Below are 17,996 nucleotides of genomic sequence, written 5' to 3'. Positions count from 1 at the left end.
AACAAAGTATTAAATATAGATAGAAAAAACAAAAAAAAAATTAAAGAATATTTAACTTAATTAATATACATACACAAACACACACATATATATAAATAATACCTTTTTTCTTTTCTCTCTCTTTTTTTTTTTTTTTTTTTTTCACCTTCCTGCTTAAGCAGAATAAGTAAACTTTTCCTTTGGATAAGAGGCGCCAACTTCTTGAATAGATAATTTAGCCAACCATTGACCTAGATCAATACAGGTTTTCAAAGGCTTGCCTTCAGCCAAACCAGCCATGAAACCACCTGCAAAGGCATCACCGGCACCATTAGTATCAGCAATCTTACTTGGGTCTAATGGATGAACTGGAACAGTAGAGGAAGTGGTAGAGGTAACAACTACAGTTGGTTCTAAGCCATGAGTAAAAATAACAGTTTTCTTTGGATCCACACCAATAATTTCTTTAGCGATAGCAACCAAATCAGTTTTTTCACAGGTCAAACCATAAGATTCAGCGTAGGAAGCAGCCTCAGTCTCATTGGCAATTAAAATAGTTGCATATGGTAAAACTTTAGTCAAGGCAGATTTGAAAAATTGTGGGATAAATGGGGCACTTAAATTCAAAACAAATGGTTTCCCATGTTCTTTAGCATGTTCACCCAATTTAACAATAGCTTCTGGACTAACGGTTAAATGGAAACCACCAATATAAAATAATTCGGCATTTTCAACGATATCCCAATGCTTAGTCAAATGTTCAGGGGTAAAATGGTTTGCAGCACCCAAATCAGTGACTAAAGACCTATTGTGACCAGTGATCAAAGAGGCACATTTGCCTGTACCAACGGTTTCGTTGACTTGATATAAAGAAACAACACCGCTCTGTTCATTGGCGTCTAGTAACTTTTCACTAAATTTGTCTTTACCAACACAACCAAAATAACCAACTTTCTTAGGTCCTAAGACATAGGCGGCACCTCTAGCTGTGTTTTGAGCAGCACCACCAGCAATAAAACTAACATCTGGGAAACCCAAAAGTTCATCAAAGATCTTCACTCTTGGGTCTTTTGTAACATCTTCAATTAAAATAGCATCGTTAGCCTTTAAAGAATATTTATTTAGGTATTCTTCTGTAACAGTGGCTTGGATGTCTAGTAATGGGTTACCTAGACAGATTAATTTTGGAGAGGCAGCAGACATTATGTAGTTAAGTTTTTCTTTGACTGATTTGTATAGTTTATCACTATTATTTTTATTATTGGTTGTAGAATAAGATGAACGTTGTTGTAGTGTAAAAGAAGATATATTGTTGAGTTGAAAAAAAAATCTTGTTGAAGAAACTGGTTGTGATCTTTCTAGAGGTAATAATAATAATAATAATGGTTTAAAAAAATTTGCACTTTTCGTACACAACGATGCATGTGATTTTAAATTCTTGGGAATAACAATAGTGATATTATTTTTAAAAGTATTAGAAATTCGTGGTGACTGTTTTAAAGCTAATCGTTTATAAAAGTGGAAGCTCATACTGTTGAATATTTTTAGAGTATTTATCTTTCTTTTTGAGGAAACATTTATTATTTGAGATGAAGCTACGAAGAAATATGATAAAAAGAAAAGAGGAAAAAGAAAAGAGGAAAAAGAAAAAAAAAAAAGAAAGAGAGATGAATTTCCTTTTATTTTTGATTTCCTCTAAAGGTGCTAAAAAGTTTTGGTGAAAATGATGGAAAAAGAGTTGAACAATGCTAAGTTCATCAAGAAAACAGAAGGGATAAGATAATGTTACTTACAACACTTTTTTTTATTTTTTTTATTTTTTTTATTTTTTTTATTTTTTTTATTTTTTTTATTTTTTTTGTTGAAAACAAGTACAAACTTAGCCCTTTGTCTAGTTCTAAAGATTTTGTATTAACAATAGCTTATTACCATTATTCTTGCTGCCACCAATAGATTTTGGCCTATCTTTTCCCTCTTTTTTTTTTTCTTTTTTTTTTTTTGTTTCTTTCTTTTTGGTTGATAATCATTCTTTATGAAAATGTCCTCTATTAACACATTTTTTCTCGAATCTTTCCGTTTCCTATTATATAACAACCTGTGTGACATTAAATCGATGTTTAAACGAAATCCAACAAAAAAAAAAAAAAAAAAAAAAAAAAAATTACAAAAATACAAAAAGTGGAATTTCAGCAAAAAAAATTAAATTGTACTGATATTCCCTTTTTTTCCCCAAGTAAATCTTCTTTATTAACTCCATATATAAACAAGTAGTTTTACAGATATATAGCTCATCCATCAAGTAAGGTCAGTCTTAAAAAAAAAACACTATTCCTGTTATTCTAGGTCCTTTATTGTTACCAATACTACCATCACCGTTTCTGTGGAGAAACCATTCTTTTTTTTTTTCTTTTGTAATAAACTAGATATCAACGATAATGAACAACATTACAACGTCAGCAGTATACCAAACACCACTATCGGACCCCTTTTTAAAGTTCTCTCCATTTAAAAATCTCACAGATTCATTATATTTAATCCATTTACATGAAATTGTGGGCTCATTTATATTTTACCAGTTTATCTTATACCAATGGTTAGCTCCTAATTTCAATAAGTTTTTTTTCCGTAAAGCTTACACCAAAATCGAAGACAAAAAATTGAAAGTTAACTTTGATATACATGTAGTTTCCATGGTTCAATGTTTAATCTCAATTTATTTGGTTTTACCACCGGCAATTACTCAGCCTTTTGGCTTAAATATTAATTCCTACACTGATTCTTACAACAGCATGGTATCCTCTGTATCTGTTGGTTATTTTCTGTGGGATCTTTGCGTTTGTGTACAACATTTTAACTTATTTGGTTTACAATTTTTATGCCATTGTTTAGCTTCATTATTCGTTTTTTTCAGCACTCTAAGACCATTTTGTCAAAGTTGGGTTTGTAAGTTTTTGATATTTGAAGCTAGCACCCCATTTGTAAACATCAATTGGTTTATTTCAGTGTTAGTTAAACAAAATGGTAATATTAAAATACCTACTTGGTTTAATGTTTTAAATGGCATTTCGTTGATTCTAGTATTTTTCCTAGTCAGAATAGTCTGGGGGTTTACTGCTATTTCTGTACTGGCTTACCAGGCTTACAAAATATGGGATGAAGTTCCTCATGGATTAATGTCAATAATTTTGATGATAAATTTCCTGCTAGATTTTTTGAATATCTTCTGGTTAAGTAAGATGTTAAAAATAGCCAAAAAAATGTTAGGTGGAAATGAAACTACCGCTCGCAAAGGTAAGAAGAATTAAAATTAGTTTAAATCTTTCTAATAGCATAGGCATTTATGTGTATATAAGAACAACAATAATGTAATTAAAAAAATTATTTATTTTTTCTTTTTTTTTTTTTTTTTAAATTTATTATCCTAAGAACCTTACAGATTAAGTTTTTTTTTCTTTTTCTTGTTTTTCCCCTTAGATAATTTAGATTTTGATTATAATCTCATCAAGACTTTATTTTACTTTGAAATATATTTTTTTTTGTGATGGAAGACGATATAAAAATTTGATTTCTAGTTCGGTATGAGGATTTCACTACCGAACAAGGCCATAACAAAACCGACACGTACTTGTGAGAACGACCACTAAACTTTCTAGAACAAAACCGGCTGTCCGATTTCACCCACAAAATAAATTATATTCTCACGCCCTTTTTGAATTTATTTGTTTATTTATTACCACCCACACCATCACAATGATTTATTCTAAGAAATACATGCAGTACAAATTGCACGTTTTGATAGCTGCTTTTGTTTTTAAGGGGATGAGTAGCCAAGAGCTAGGGGGCATTTAGACCGAGAGCACGCGGTATTTACAGAAAAAAAAAAAAAATATGAACGAATTAAATTCGAAAAAAATTAAAATAAAAAAAAATTTTTTTTTTATTCTTTCTATTTTTCTCTGAGTAATCCGAATCATATTTAAACAGCATGGATAAAACAAAAAAAAAAAAAACGATTGAAAAACACATGTTAAAATATTAAAACATAATTTTTTTTTTTCCTTTTTTTTCTGTTATTACACATCATGTGATATAATATTCCTGTCTATTGTTTCTTTTTCAATTCTAGTTAAAGTTATTCTAAATAAAAACAATAATAAAATAATATACATATATATATATATATATATATATGCCAACATATTTAACAAATCCATGAGTCAATTATCAAAAGCTACTGACATCAGCATTAACTCTAGTGAGAGTGCTACTACTGCCACATCCTCTGAAAAAAAAGCGGAGAATTTCGTCGCTTCCGGTATTACTGCGACCAGCAATGGGAAACAAGAAAATAAAGAAATAGTTAGGAACGAAAACGGAAAGGAAACACTGGAAAATAATGGGGATCACGAAAAAGAACAAGAACATAACACTGATACTGTTGCTGCTGCTGTTGATATTGCTTTAGAGGGAAATAATGAAAGGGAAGAAGAAGGTGTAGTGGCCCCTGAAATTGTTGCTACTAGCGAAAGGAGCAATGCAGAACAACAAGAACACGAAGAAACGCTAGGCTCCCAAGAACAAGAAGGTATACATTCTAAAGAACAACAGAGACAAGAGCAAGAACAACAAGAGAAGTTAAAGGAAGAAGAAACAGGAGAAGAAGAGGAGGAGGAGGAAGAAGAAGAAGAAGAAGAAGGGGAAGAAGGAGAAAACACCACCGCTTTTCTCAATGAAAACCAAGTTGATGAAAATGGATTATCAATTATATCCTGTGCCAATTGTCGTTTAAGAAAAGTTAAATGTACTAGGGAAGTTCCTAAATGTTTTGTTTGTTTAAGTAGGAATTTACCTTGTTTCTACCCAAAGACTAAAAGAACGAAAAGTACAGTTAAAAAGCCACGTGTTTCTATTGTTGGTAAGAAAGATCCGATTCCAATTGCTCCAGCATCTGCTTCTTCTTCAAATTTGTTAGCTGCTGCCTTAAATAAACAAAGAGGTAGAAGACATCGTTCTTCTCACTCTAATGGGTCTGGATCTGGATCTAGCTCCTCTTCAAAGAAAAGAGGCTTGGCATTTATTGCTTTGGATGCTCCTAAAAGGCTTCGTATTAAAAGTGGAGTTATTGAACAATTGGAAAAATTACCATTTACAATTTTGGATCCAAATAAAACTAGCGGTCTTGTATCAGAAGGAGATAAAAATATTTCTGAAGATGTAGAATTACCAAAATCTTTTTATGATTCTCCTGTCTATAAAAAACTGATTTTGAGTGCTGAAGCATCAAGCCTAATTAATGTTGCTTTAAAAGGTATCCAAAGACAATGCATCTTAAGTTCTCAATTTAAAAAGTTTGTTCACTTTGACCATGTTAAACAAATTATATCTCAACAAACTGCCGGCGCTTCGCCATTATTTTTAACATATGCTTTGCACTTTTTCAATCAAATCAAGTCTAAATCAATTTTTAATGTTGTTGCTGCCGCTAGCACAGAAAACAATGCCGCCATTCTTGCTGCTGCGGATGATGACTCTTTTGAAAGAGAATTGGAAGCTGAACTATTTAAATTGAAGTCATTTGTTCCGGATGTTAAAAATAAAGTCATCGGTTTATTGTTAATGGTCGAATATTATTACTCCAAGTTGTCCCTAGATAAGTGTTGGAAGTTACTAAACGAAGCCATCATTACTTCTGCTCAATTACCAGAAAATTTTGTCAATTCTCATGGCTACAGCGAATTATGGAGATTGTTGGGGTTCTATGATGCTATTATTTCGTCTGTTTTATCTAAACCATCGTTAATTTCTGAATTTCCAACTGAAGTCGATATCACAGGATCTTGGTTCGGCGATGTTTCTTACCTATTAAGAGATACTGCATATTTAGAGCTAAACAAGAAATTTGGTGACTTGGAAAGTATTGTTGCTGTTGATTCTAAATTTGATTTAGCTGTTGACACCTTTACTAAAGAAAGCAATACTCCTAGTGAGATTTTACATGATATTTATATTAAGTTATTTATCTGGAGTTTTAGGATCCAAATACTATTTCCAATGCATTTTGCCAACTCTTATCAACAAATTCAGTTACAAAGTTGTGTTCAAAATTTCTTGATTGATTTCAGAGAACTACTAAATCTTTTAACTGATGTAAAGTCCACTTCCAAAAAGATTTTTTTCAATGGTGTTGCTCCTTTGTTACAAATTCATCTATACCAAGCTTTGTGTATTATAGGTATCTATCTATCGTATCGTTTTGTTTCTGAACCGGAAAAGACTTTTGCTCAAATTATCGAGTCAAAAAATGACGTAAAGAACACCATTAATATTATTGTTGAGATCGATGAATTTTATAAACGCGAACAGTTATTGTTTCCTTGGTTTATTGACGATGCCTTAAAATTCAACTTGAACACATTTAGAGATATTTCTGTTGAGGGGGAAAGAGACTCTAATAAAGAAAACAGGGACAATACTACCTCTACTACAAAAGATATCGATGCTAGTAATAATGTTAGTGAAGTCAATTCTATGAATACTGCTGCCGAAGGTGCTACCGATATTTCTACAAAAGATGCTTTGGCTGAGGAAAAATCTGCAGCAGCAGAGGAAGCCAACATTGACACAGAATTGTATATTGACCAGGAACATATATTCAACAGTTTGAAGAACGTCTTGAACAATAATGTAACCACTGTTGATGGGCCTGCCGAAAAAATAGGTTTGGTGAATGCTAGTTTGAGTGATGAGAAATTTAGAGAATGGGTTATCTATACCACCATTCAACATCCTTTATTTTTCTTGGAGAGACAAAATCTACCATTTTAATCTTGGGTCTAGGTAATAATAATTATGTGATGTATGTAAATTTATTATTTTTAATTTTTTAATTTTGTTTTGTTTTAATAGATTGTTATATAATTATTATGCGTATTTTTTAAAACAGTCAATACTCTGAATCTTACAACTGTTATAAGAAAAAGAAAAAAAGAAAAAAAGAAAAAGAAAAAAAGAAAAAAAAAAAGAAAAAAAAATTAAAAAAATTAAAAAATTAAAAAATTAAAAAATTAAAAAATTGAAAAATTAAAAAATTAAAAATTAAAGATAAAAATTTATACAACAAAGATAAAATAAAAGTAGAAAATAAATAGGAATAAAAATATACAATTATTTTTAGAACGCATCGTCAAAATCATCATCATCAAAATCCGATAGCTCAGCCAATAAATCTTCCAAACTTTCAACATTATCACCATTAGCTTTGTCATCATCCTCGTCACCTTTTTTGGCGCCATTCTTTTTGTCATCCGAATCCTTTTCTGGATACCTCATAGACCTGACACATTCGTCGTTTAGTTGAGTAACAAACTTAATCCTTTCGTTAAAAACGGTTTTTGGTTCATTAGTATCATACACATTTAAAACTTCAGATGTTTCAACTAGCCCCTTTTCATAATCGATCTTGGCTTCAATAACGCCGTCCCTTATAGCCCTAGAAACCATGTATTCTGCACTCTGTTCCGAGTCCAAATGTAATTTCAGACAAATGTCTTTTAAAGAAATTTTCTTGTATGTCAAAGAGATTATTCTTATGCCTGTCTTAATAACATTAGACCTTAATCTGACACATAACTGGTAGGTGTTATCATAAACCAATTGTTGTTTAAACTTGTGGATAATTTCTTGAAATTTATGCAAATTACCCGTCTTAACGGCTTTTGAAAGTAAGTAATACGAATATAACGATTTTTCCATAGATTTTTGATGGAAGAATGACAATTCTGGGATATCTCCCATCAACAATTCAATACAACAACGTAATTTATTTGCCTGTTGCAAAAAACCTAGACTGGAGATTGAATTTGGGGCTTTCCTAATGGCTGCAATGATGTATTCGTGGGCTGCACTGTAATCTAATTGAATAGCATTAATTCTTGATAAATAGTAAAAGTAACGTGCTTCCAAGGGAGATGAAACTTGATGATGATTAGTGGAAGGAAAATCAATTTTAGAAATAAAATCACCAGCCAAAGAAACTTCTCCATCGATTAAAAAGTCTCTTAAAATGCATGTTATTAACTGCGCTTGGGTCTCTATATCATGTTTTAAAGTAGCTATTCTTAAGAATTTGATCATTTCATAACGAATGCTTTTTTGGTTTGGATTTTCAAATAATTCGTTGGTTCTTGCTATATAAAACCACAATTTGGAATTGATTAAATCTAACATTCTATTATCATAAAATTTTAGGATCTTGGGAATAACAACTTTTAAATTGAACTCTTGTAACTTGGCTAGCTCATTTTCTTTTAACAAATATAACTGAACCAATAAATGAACAAAGGAGTTCAATTCTGAAGAAACTTCAACGTTATCATTTATACTCAATGTATAAAATCCGACTGGATACTGTTCTCTGAGTTCTTCACTTTCAACAACATTTGTTTTTTGGGAAGTTAAAGTTTGTAGAAGTTTTCTTTTGAAGCTAGAGGTATCTGGGTACAACACATTAATAAAGATGGTCAAATTTTCTTTATTCAACTTTGTTCTAAACAATGGAATTTGTCTTAAAGCTTTCCATATGTAACGTGAATCTAAGGTAGCAGTAGATTTAGAAATCTCACGACACAAATTGACTAATAAGTCAACAACTTCAGCGTTAGTAGAGACGTGTTCTTCTTGTAGTTCACCTTTAGAATCTATTTCCATGGGATCTGATGTAGTCATTTTCTATAGGGTAAAAATAGGATTGTGTTCTATTGTGTGCTTTCTCTAACAATATTCTTGCACGTTATTTATTCTTTTCAAGCAGGACTTAATTTCAACTGGGAAATAAAAAAAAAAAAAAAAAAATAAAATAAAATAAAATAAAATATAAAATATAAAGTATAAAAAAGGGGAAAAACAAATAAAAGTCACTAATTGGAAAGGTTTATTAATAATGGCAAAAGAAAACTTAGAATATAAAAAAAAAAAAAAAAAAGATGTGGAAACATGGTGGCAAAAATCAACTTAAAAGCAATGTATGAAAATGAAAATAAAATTGAAAAAAAAAACTGAAAAAATTCGGGTAAAAAATAATCGAAAGGCCTTAAAATAAAAGATGGAAACAAGTTGTACCTGAAATTGTTTCCCATGTCCAATAAATATTTCCATAAAACTTGTTTCCAGGTTTGTAATGGAATTTTATTATTTTATTTTATTTCGCGTTGGTGGCGCTCTTTTTTTTTTTTTTATTTTTTTTATTTTTTTTAGGGATTACAAAAAGAGTTTCGCTGCTCGGATATCCGGACTTTGTTATTGTGGTTGAAGAGCACGGGATAACTTGAAGGGAGTCCGCAATTTTTCTATTTTTTTCATTTTTTTAAATAAAATAACATACTAAATAACTGGTAGTTTGATTTAATTACAAAGGAAAAAAAAAATAAGATATAGCGAATAATATCAGTTAAAACCAACCTTTCATTATTTTTGTTATTGCTCCAATTTGTAGGACTAGAAAAAGTGATAAAAGTAAAGAATTATTCATGACCGAAGATAATAATCTTGCAGAAACTAAAAAAGAGAATACCGACAAGGATTTAACTAATATTGGGCTAGCATTAGATCCAAACTTGATTAGTTTAATAGATAACCCTTCAGGAAAAGTTAATAATGCTGTTGACATTAATATGAACAATGACACTGATGCGAATATGGATAGTAAAGGACAAGCCAAATCAAATGCTTCTGAATCTCTAGTTAACAATCCATACGATGAATTCGGAAACTTACCCCTATCTCAATTTATTCCCATAGTTTTGAAGCAGCGTGGAATCAAGTTTTCCGAACTAACCGAGGACTATCTACTTCAGCAACTAGCTCTTCATGAAAGGAGTAATAGTATAGAAACTAAAGAACAAGCTCACCAAGAAGATATCAAGTCTGACGGAATTTCATCACTGTCCTCCTCCTTAATCGCCATACCAAATGCTGAGGTTCATATAGACAAAGATAGCAATACTGTGGACTTCATAAATTCCACAATAACCGTCGAACAGTTCCAACAATTTAAAAAAGAAATTTATGAATCGGTCACAATTGCATTAAACGAGTCTTCACTTTCCTTAGAATTAGTATCCTTGTTACTATCAAGTGTTAGAAGGCAACAAGGTATGTCCACCATGTCTCCTTTATTGAAAAAAAATGTTCCAATTGGTAGTTTAACTGCGGATAAGATCAATACACCTCGAGTTACAAGTCACAATAAAGAGGATCAAGATGTTGTTAGAAAAGGTTGGAAATTAAGATCCCTAAAACAGTCACAGGAATTATTAAAGTCAAATTTTGAAAAACTATCCGAAATTGTTAAACGAGAACAAAATTACTGGAGTAATTTATCAAACAATATTACAGAGAAGGATGTAATTTTTAAAATGAGAGACAAAAACTCCGGAGAGAAAGCTTTGGCTATAAAGTATGGCTATACAGATTCCGGATCTGACTATAGGATGGACAGAGGAATTGCGTTGTTAGTTAATAAAAATGATACAAACAATTCCTATTATTCTAGTACTCAACAACAGCGTCATAATCTTGATAGAGGTGGTTTAGATGCAGAACAGGTTTTAGAACTAATTCCTTTTGGTGGATCCACAACAAATTATAATAAATTTGGTCATTATGTTAGGGTTAGAATATTTGATAAGTTGGAAGAAGAAAGCGACTACATTTTAACCGGAGAAAGTAGGATGAGTGAGTCCTTTTTAGCCTTATTTAAGGGTTCCAATAATACTGTTAAAAACCAAATTTCGATTCTAAAATTTTCTATTTTTGAAAGAGAGCTTATGTACCAACTAAGCAAAGAGGTTAGCGACTTATTCCAATACGATTGCAGTTTAGAACACGAAAAAAAAATTGTGGCTGAAGTTGGGTCAAGTAGATTTGAAATAGAATTGCTACCGATAGATTTGGATTTCATGGAGGCCTTTCACCAAGAACCTCCTAAAACTAATGATAAAAAGGCTGATATAATTGCCGATTTGTTAAGAATGTTGTTGGTTGTAATGTTTAAGAAAAAATTATTGAAAAACAGAACTGAACAGCCGTTATTAACTAGGGAGGGACCTATTTCATCATTATACTCCTCTTCAGGCTTTGGAGTACTATTATTGAGGCCCATAATAGGGAAAATAAGACATTATAATTATTTTATTTTATTGAAAAAAATTATTACTGATTGTATACTAGAACTTATCACTGATTCTAAAATATTAGAAGAAACCAATAATTATAAGAGTTTTAATTACTCAAAATATACGTCTAATGATCCTTCAATAGATACTTTGGCAAAGGAGATACATATATTTGATCCACTTATACAGATTCCTAGGAGTGAAGTTATATTAAGTATAAATGAATACCAAACTTTAAAATTTGTGTTGACAAGTTCGAACTATTGTAATGCCCTAATCGAATTGACTGAATCTGTGGGTGATGTCACGACTTTCACAGAGTTTAAAGTTTTGGAAGAATACTTAAATTTTTCCGTATCAAGATATTTAAGTAATAAAGTAAGCCTCTAATAAAAAAAAAAAAAAAAAAAAAAAGTTCTAAACTTTGTGATCAAAATACTTATTCATTTATATATGTGTGTGTATGCAATGTAATTATTTTATTGTATTGGGTACTTTTTGAGAAATTTGTAATATAATTTATTTTGAATAATAATAATAATAATAATAGTAGTAGTAGTGGTACTAATGATAATGAGAGAGATAAATAAATTTAAAATAAAATCATAATAAAATAAAAATGGATTGATCACATATTATTATAATTCTTCCTCTTCTTCTGCGATGGTTTCCAATTGTTCAAATTCTTCCTCGTATTCACCTTCTAAACCTGTACTAACTTCTTCAGTGTCATTGGTTTCTTCAGATAAGTAGTCAGCAGCTATAATTCTTTTTTCATTAGCAAACCTTTCATTTTTCTCTTCTCTTAAAGCACTGAAAGCCAAAAAATTTAACCAAATCTCAACGAACCCATAAACGAAAACAACATTGTTATGAAGATACAGATTATCTTTCATTACAAATGAGGTTGCAGTAACCAAAAAAAATATCATTAGTCTGAATGGAACTATTGATTCAAAAAACATATAGTTTCTTTCTAGTAGTGGAATTAAATCTGTAATGGCTACAAGTGCAAACAAATAAGAAAATACACCCAATTGGGCACTATAAGGAGATAAAACCAAGGCTGGTAGATTCATGGATTGTGTTAATACCAATAAAAAAGAACTTTCTAAAAGCATACTTGCGTCTTTTAAGCAATAAAATGCTAGAGTAAATAAAAATACTATTCTTACAAATAGAACATTTGAAGACGATAAAATGGCCATCTTTATTCCTTTTTTCCTTATCAGGTGATTCTTAAACTGAAAACTGTAATTTTGCCTTGCTCGCTTTTTATCCCAACAGAACTAGAAACTTTACTTTAAAGGGCCTCTAGAAAAAATGATAATATATATGAAAAAAGGTATCAGGTTTTAATCATTCACCAACCGATACATGTTGATTTTCATTTAATAAAAAAAAAAAAAATTTTTTTTCCCATTTTGGTTAAAAAAAAAAAAAAAAAACCAATGCCGAAATATCTGTATTCCGAATATTTGCCAGCTAAAAATAAACATGTTATGACCAATCGTTTGTTCTTTAAAGTGTCCAATAACCAAAAGGGAAAAACAAAATAAATACATATAGTAATATATACAACATTACATATAAACCTTACATGGCAATCATTAAAAATCTTTAAATAAAACCAAGTCCAAAGAATACAACCGGATAAAAATAATATAACAAACAGAAACTTAAAACCCTAAAACTTATACATAAAAAAAACCTCCCCCTAAGTATTAAATTGCATATGTATATATAATAATAATAATAATAATAATAATAATAATAATAATAATAATAAACAACTAGCCATTAATATATCTTGTAATTATTGTCTTTCTTTCACATACGATCAATATGGTGTTCACTCAATTTAAGCAATTGCCTAATATCCTTGAATTCCTTTAAATAATACAATGTATCTGTTGGATCAATATTATATCCATAATCATTACTATCAGTACTATAATCATTTCCCCCACAGTTACCATGGATATTAGCAAATTCCTCTGTATCTCGAATAATTTTTATATAATCATCCAAACAATAAACTCTCAAATGTTTAAATGATTTTTGCCTTTCTATTAATTGACTAGTTGTTTTGATTAGTTTTTTTGATCCTCTAACAACAAAAGCTATAGAGCATATGGTGTTACAACGATCACATAATACATCAAACTCATCTTCATCATGGCTACCATTTTCTTGATCCATAGATATTTGTCCTGAATCAAGCATGTAAAAACCTTCATCTTTTAGTAATTGTGTTATATCATAGTAAATTTTTTCCTGTCCATTAACAAAATTTAGCAAATTAGAATGACATGTCCTAGCCAAAAATTCGTCAGCTTCAATATTTACCTTGCCCTTTTCTGTAGCTGATTTTGAAACAAACATTTCGTCTAAAATTTTAAGCATTAATTCCCACATATCAAAAACACAGGATTTATTGGAAAGTTTGTATTTAATCAAAGCTTCTATACCATAAGGCAACCAAGAATTCAATGTGAAATTGACGGCTTCATTAAAGTTATATCCACAATTAAATCCAGCATGATAACATTTGGGGAAAGTGATGATATATTCACCTGGATTCTGTATAGCCTTAAAACATTTAATTTTAGAATTGATAAACTTTGGATCATAAGGTGATACCAAAGTGACTAGTTGATGTAACAAATCAGGCTGCTTTAAAAACAAATCAGGGGATAGATTCAGCATAAATTTATCAAATGAATCACTGCTTCCAGGCGGGATACTGTACCATACTTTGGAAGCACCTTCAAATTGGTAATTTGCACTTAAAGTATATTGATCTTCTAGATGCCAACAAAAAGTAGAATACCTGGAACCTATATATATCCAGGGAACTGTCATGCCAGATATTTTACGACCCAATAGCGGTAGCAGAGAACCTTTAGCATTGGGCAAATTTAATAAATTCATTGGATGTTGTGTGGCAGATTCAAATCCAGAAATGGTGCCCGAAATTTCATTGTGAATATCGGCACCATAGTATACTATTAAGTCAGAATTAATATCACATACGTTGTTCCAGAATGCTTTTTCCAAGTCTTTGATGCTGATATTTTTAACGGTTTCGTTTGAACAAAGTTGAGCTTTAAATTCATTTAATTTATAAGATTTGGTTTCTTCTTTAAAACCGTAATGTCCATTACCTATCAAACAATTTAAACAAACCCAATCTTTGTTATTACTTCTATCATTGCCATTGCTCACGTTCTTTTTCCTATTTTGTTGTATCCTATTAGTACGATCTACACAATTTAAATGATAAATGCTGTTGCAAACAGAACATTCCCTAAAAGAAGAAGATAGTTTCCCAATAGAAATATGGCCTTCACAAATACTACATTTAATATTGTCAGGTATTTCATCTTTTTTCGGTTGATCCTGTAGCACAGAGTATCCATTAGAATGTTCATGTATATTTTTCATAAAGTCACAGTCTTTCTTGTCATATAGAAATTGAAAGTACTTTAATAGTTTAGAATTAAATACTGATTTTAATTGAACTTTACCGTCAGGTACCCGGTCCAAATTAAATTTTTTAACCATGTGATTCCACATTGCAGAGGAATCAGACGAATGATTAAATTTTTTGGGATTGGGAATATTTACCACTATTGAATCACCGTGATTTTCTAATTTCATTCGCTTGTTTTTGTTTGCACCACTTCCTACTTTAATATAGTTCCCATCAGTTTTGGTATTAGTAGTATTGTTAGGACTATCACTACCATAATATTTAATTATTTCAATAAATAGATCATATAGATACACTTCTTGATCGTCTATCGAAACACTAGGCTTTACAGCAGTAGTACAGGCACCATGGCTGTTCATTTTTTCAAAATTTGTCAACTGATGAGATAAAAATAATCTACATCTATTCAAAATATGTAATTCTGATAGTTTCTGTAATCTTATTTTAAACTTAAATTTGTTGATATCTATACTTTTTTTAATATCAGGTTTAACAAAAGAGTCGGGCGGAATTAATTTAATCATACCGTACCTTATACCATTCCTCAAAACATTAGGAGTTGATAAATATTGTATTGGATCATTAAATTCTTCAGTAGTTGGACGGAAAGTTGGTATTTCTTCCAAAACATGAGAATAATCGTTAGATTTCATTTTTTTCCGTCACCCATGTGTTGTTATAATTTTTTTGTTATCTTTTTGTCCTTTTCTTTGGATATGTATATAAGTATATTATTTTTAAAAACAGGGAGAATTATTATTATATAATTATTTATGTGTATAATATATTTCTTTAGCCGTCCTAAAAAGAATCACTACAAAATGTCATTTTTTTTTTTTTTTTGGAAATGGAAATGCAGTTAATTTTACTATTAACAAACTATTTAAAAGTATAGCTTTATAATACTATACATAGTTAACCGCGGGAGAAAAGGGGAGTGTGGGTTTCCGAATATCCTTTTTTTAAGTATTTTGTAAATATTATCAATAATAAAAAAAAAAAAATTTTTTTTCTTTTTTTTTTGTAAACTTAACTGGATTCAACAACTAATTAATTAATCACACATTTATTCTTTATCATCCATATACGGAATAAAACAAAAAGAAATTACAACAACATGACCGGGAAGATCACCAAAGATTATACTTTATCAATTATTGGATGTGGCGTTATGGGCCAAGCCCTACTATCTGCAATTTACAATGCTCCCAAAGCTACCAATGAAGAATTAGCTTCATTTTATCCAAGTAAAATTATTACATGTAATCATGACCAAAAAAGTACTGATCAAGTTCTCAAGCTATTGGAGACCTATGGAGAATCTCCAAACGGTATAAAAGTTGAATGTTCATTCGATGAAAATGAAAAAGCTGTTAAGGATTCCGAGGTCATCATATTAGCAACCAAACCTTACCTGGTAGAAAGTATTTTAACTCCTTTGAAACCTATTTTACAAAATAAACAACAGGTAATTATTTCTATTGTTGCCGGTTGGACCATTGAAAGTTTATGTCAATATAGTCGTAAAGTTTCTAGAGTTATGACTAACACACCTGCCAAGTTCGGATATGGTTGTGCGGTTGTGTCACATTCTTCAGAAGTCGACTCAGTTGAAAAAGCTCTTGTTAAAGAGTTGATTAGCAAGGTTGGCTCCTATGTTGAATTACCTGAAAAAAACATGGATGCGGCAACTGCTTTGGTTGGATCTGGTCCTGCTTTTGTCCTTTTAATATTAGAAAGTTTAATGGAAAGTGGTATTAAAATGGGTATTCCACTAAAGGAAAGCAAAGAATGTGCCATTAAGGTATTGGAGGGCACTGCCAAAATGGTGGAGATTACTGGAGAACACCCAAGTGTATTGAAGCATCAAGTTTGTACCCCAGGTGGCACTACAATTGCTGGACTCTGTGTCATGGAAGACAAAGGCGTTAAAAGTGGTATTATTAGAGGGGTTGAAGAAGCTTGTAATGTTGCATCTAAATTAGGCAAAAAAAAGTAAAGTAAAAGAAACAGGACAAACAAAAAAATCTTTACCAAATTTTGCTTATCCATATGTAACTTTTCTATTTGATATACAATGTAATTAATCTGGCGGAATTTTTCATTATATATTTGCTAATAGATTGATGTCAAAGTCCATTATTCAATGCCGAACAACATTTCATCAATAATAATAATAATATATTAAGTTGGAATACATCATAATTATAATCTTCTTGTTTTATTTTCTCTTTGCATTTTTTTAATAAAACACACACAGTTTATTGCAGTGTTCATTTAACAAATTCAAAACTTTTTTTTTTTTTTTAAAACACAATAACACTATTGCTGTGCCGATATCAACAAGTAGTCTCTCCAAGAGACCTCTAGTTGTATGATAAAAGACAATTAACTTTTATATTTCTGAATAAATAGACATGATTCATGGCTTCACATCGATTTACATATATAGCTATGATTTATAATCGGTTCTTTTCAATTGCCATTATACTGGTAAAAAAAATTAAGGTTAAGAAGAAAAATAGTTTCTAAAATCAAATCACAATGTTTTAATGGTTCTTATGGTAAAGATTGATAACATGTGTTGCCATCAAAGGTTCCAGCGATGTATTTTTCAACATTAAGCTTTGAAGCTATATATACATATGAAGAACAGAACTAAAAAAAAAAAAAAAAGGATAAATCTAAAGGGTAAGTCATACATTAGTGGATAAAGTATTATTAGATCTTGAATTTAAGCCAATGAAATTGGGAACAAGCAATCACGTGAATGGTTATGAAAAAGAAAACAAAACCTTGATAGAATCTTAGCTAAGCACGTGATTTATTCAATTCTGTAGATGGAGCTTAGCCAATCAAATTTCAAAGACTAAAATACGCCCAAGTTAAGGATTATTATTAATAATTATAATAAATACTCCTTTTTTTTTTTTTTCCTTTCTTTTCATAAAGCAAAAATGAAAAAAAAAAAAAAAATAAAAAAATAAAAATTATTAGTGAGAAAGAGGTGCGGGGGGAGAAAGTGAGGAGAATGAGATATACATTACTTTCTTAGCCGAAGTATTTCCAAAAGAAAGAACAAATGCATATTAAATAATAAATAATATATATAATATATAAATTTTTTTTTTTTTTTTCTTACTTCGGAAATTAATATTTTGGTTATTAGAATAAACTAATTTAGCCCGTAATTTTTACAATTTTGCAGCTTTGTTTTGAATTATATTTATATTTACACTACATATTTCTTCTTTTTGGTTATTTTTAAATAAACACTCTTTTATATATTAATTGAGTCTGATCTCAACTGCTTTCATTTTTCTTCGTTAAATTCCTTCCTTTTTTTTTTC

The 17,996-nt window shown here is 30.2% G+C and overlaps 8 protein-coding genes across 8 annotated transcripts; 4 read left to right on the top strand and 4 right to left on the bottom strand.

The window, feature by feature from the left end:
• Positions 1–153: 153 nt before the first annotated feature.
• On the bottom strand, positions 154–1,509 carry ADO1 (adenosine kinase; the record flags this gene model as incomplete). The annotated part of the gene is made up of 1 exon (XM_046078819.1): positions 154–1,509. The coding sequence occupies one exon, from the start codon at positions 1,507–1,509 to the stop codon at positions 154–156; it is 1,356 nt and encodes a 451-aa protein (XP_045936411.1).
• Positions 1,510–2,414: 905 nt separating this feature from the next.
• TDA4 (Tda4p) lies at positions 2,415–3,284 on the top strand (the record flags this gene model as incomplete). Its single annotated transcript, XM_046078820.1, has 1 exon — positions 2,415–3,284. One exon carries the CDS (start codon positions 2,415–2,417, stop codon positions 3,282–3,284), a length of 870 nt encoding a protein of 289 aa, XP_045936410.1.
• A 907-nt stretch (positions 3,285–4,191) lies between these two features.
• On the top strand, positions 4,192–6,804 carry SCDLUD_000058 (Zn(II)2Cys6 transcription factor domain-containing protein; the record flags this gene model as incomplete). Its single annotated transcript, XM_046078821.1, has 1 exon — positions 4,192–6,804. One exon carries the CDS (start codon positions 4,192–4,194, stop codon positions 6,802–6,804), a length of 2,613 nt encoding a protein of 870 aa, XP_045936409.1.
• Positions 6,805–7,149: 345 nt separating this feature from the next.
• Positions 7,150–8,703, bottom strand: RPN3 (proteasome regulatory particle lid subunit RPN3; the record flags this gene model as incomplete). The annotated part of the gene is made up of 1 exon (XM_046078822.1): positions 7,150–8,703. The coding sequence occupies one exon, from the start codon at positions 8,701–8,703 to the stop codon at positions 7,150–7,152; it is 1,554 nt and encodes a 517-aa protein (XP_045936408.1).
• Positions 8,704–9,503: 800 nt separating this feature from the next.
• SRB4 (Srb4p) lies at positions 9,504–11,540 on the top strand (the record flags this gene model as incomplete). The annotated part of the gene is made up of 1 exon (XM_046078823.1): positions 9,504–11,540. One exon carries the CDS (start codon positions 9,504–9,506, stop codon positions 11,538–11,540), a length of 2,037 nt encoding a protein of 678 aa, XP_045936407.1.
• Positions 11,541–11,788: 248 nt separating this feature from the next.
• ILM1 (Ilm1p) lies at positions 11,789–12,271 on the bottom strand (the record flags this gene model as incomplete). Its single annotated transcript, XM_046078824.1, has 1 exon — positions 11,789–12,271. One exon carries the CDS (start codon positions 12,269–12,271, stop codon positions 11,789–11,791), a length of 483 nt encoding a protein of 160 aa, XP_045936406.1.
• A 709-nt stretch (positions 12,272–12,980) lies between these two features.
• JHD2 (histone demethylase) lies at positions 12,981–15,299 on the bottom strand (the record flags this gene model as incomplete). Its single annotated transcript, XM_046078825.1, has 1 exon — positions 12,981–15,299. One exon carries the CDS (start codon positions 15,297–15,299, stop codon positions 12,981–12,983), a length of 2,319 nt encoding a protein of 772 aa, XP_045936405.1.
• A 464-nt stretch (positions 15,300–15,763) lies between these two features.
• On the top strand, positions 15,764–16,645 carry PRO3 (pyrroline-5-carboxylate reductase; the record flags this gene model as incomplete). The annotated part of the gene is made up of 1 exon (XM_046078826.1): positions 15,764–16,645. One exon carries the CDS (start codon positions 15,764–15,766, stop codon positions 16,643–16,645), a length of 882 nt encoding a protein of 293 aa, XP_045936404.1.
• Positions 16,646–17,996: the final 1,351 nt, after the last annotated feature.

Source organism: Saccharomycodes ludwigii, chromosome I (genome assembly GCF_020623625.1).
Source record: "Saccharomycodes ludwigii strain NBRC 1722 chromosome I, whole genome shotgun sequence".
Lineage (NCBI taxonomy): Eukaryota > Fungi > Ascomycota > Saccharomycetes > Saccharomycodales > Saccharomycodaceae > Saccharomycodes > Saccharomycodes ludwigii.
Note: the sequence above shows the minus strand (reverse complement) of the source record. Positions and strands in the feature narration are given on the sequence as shown.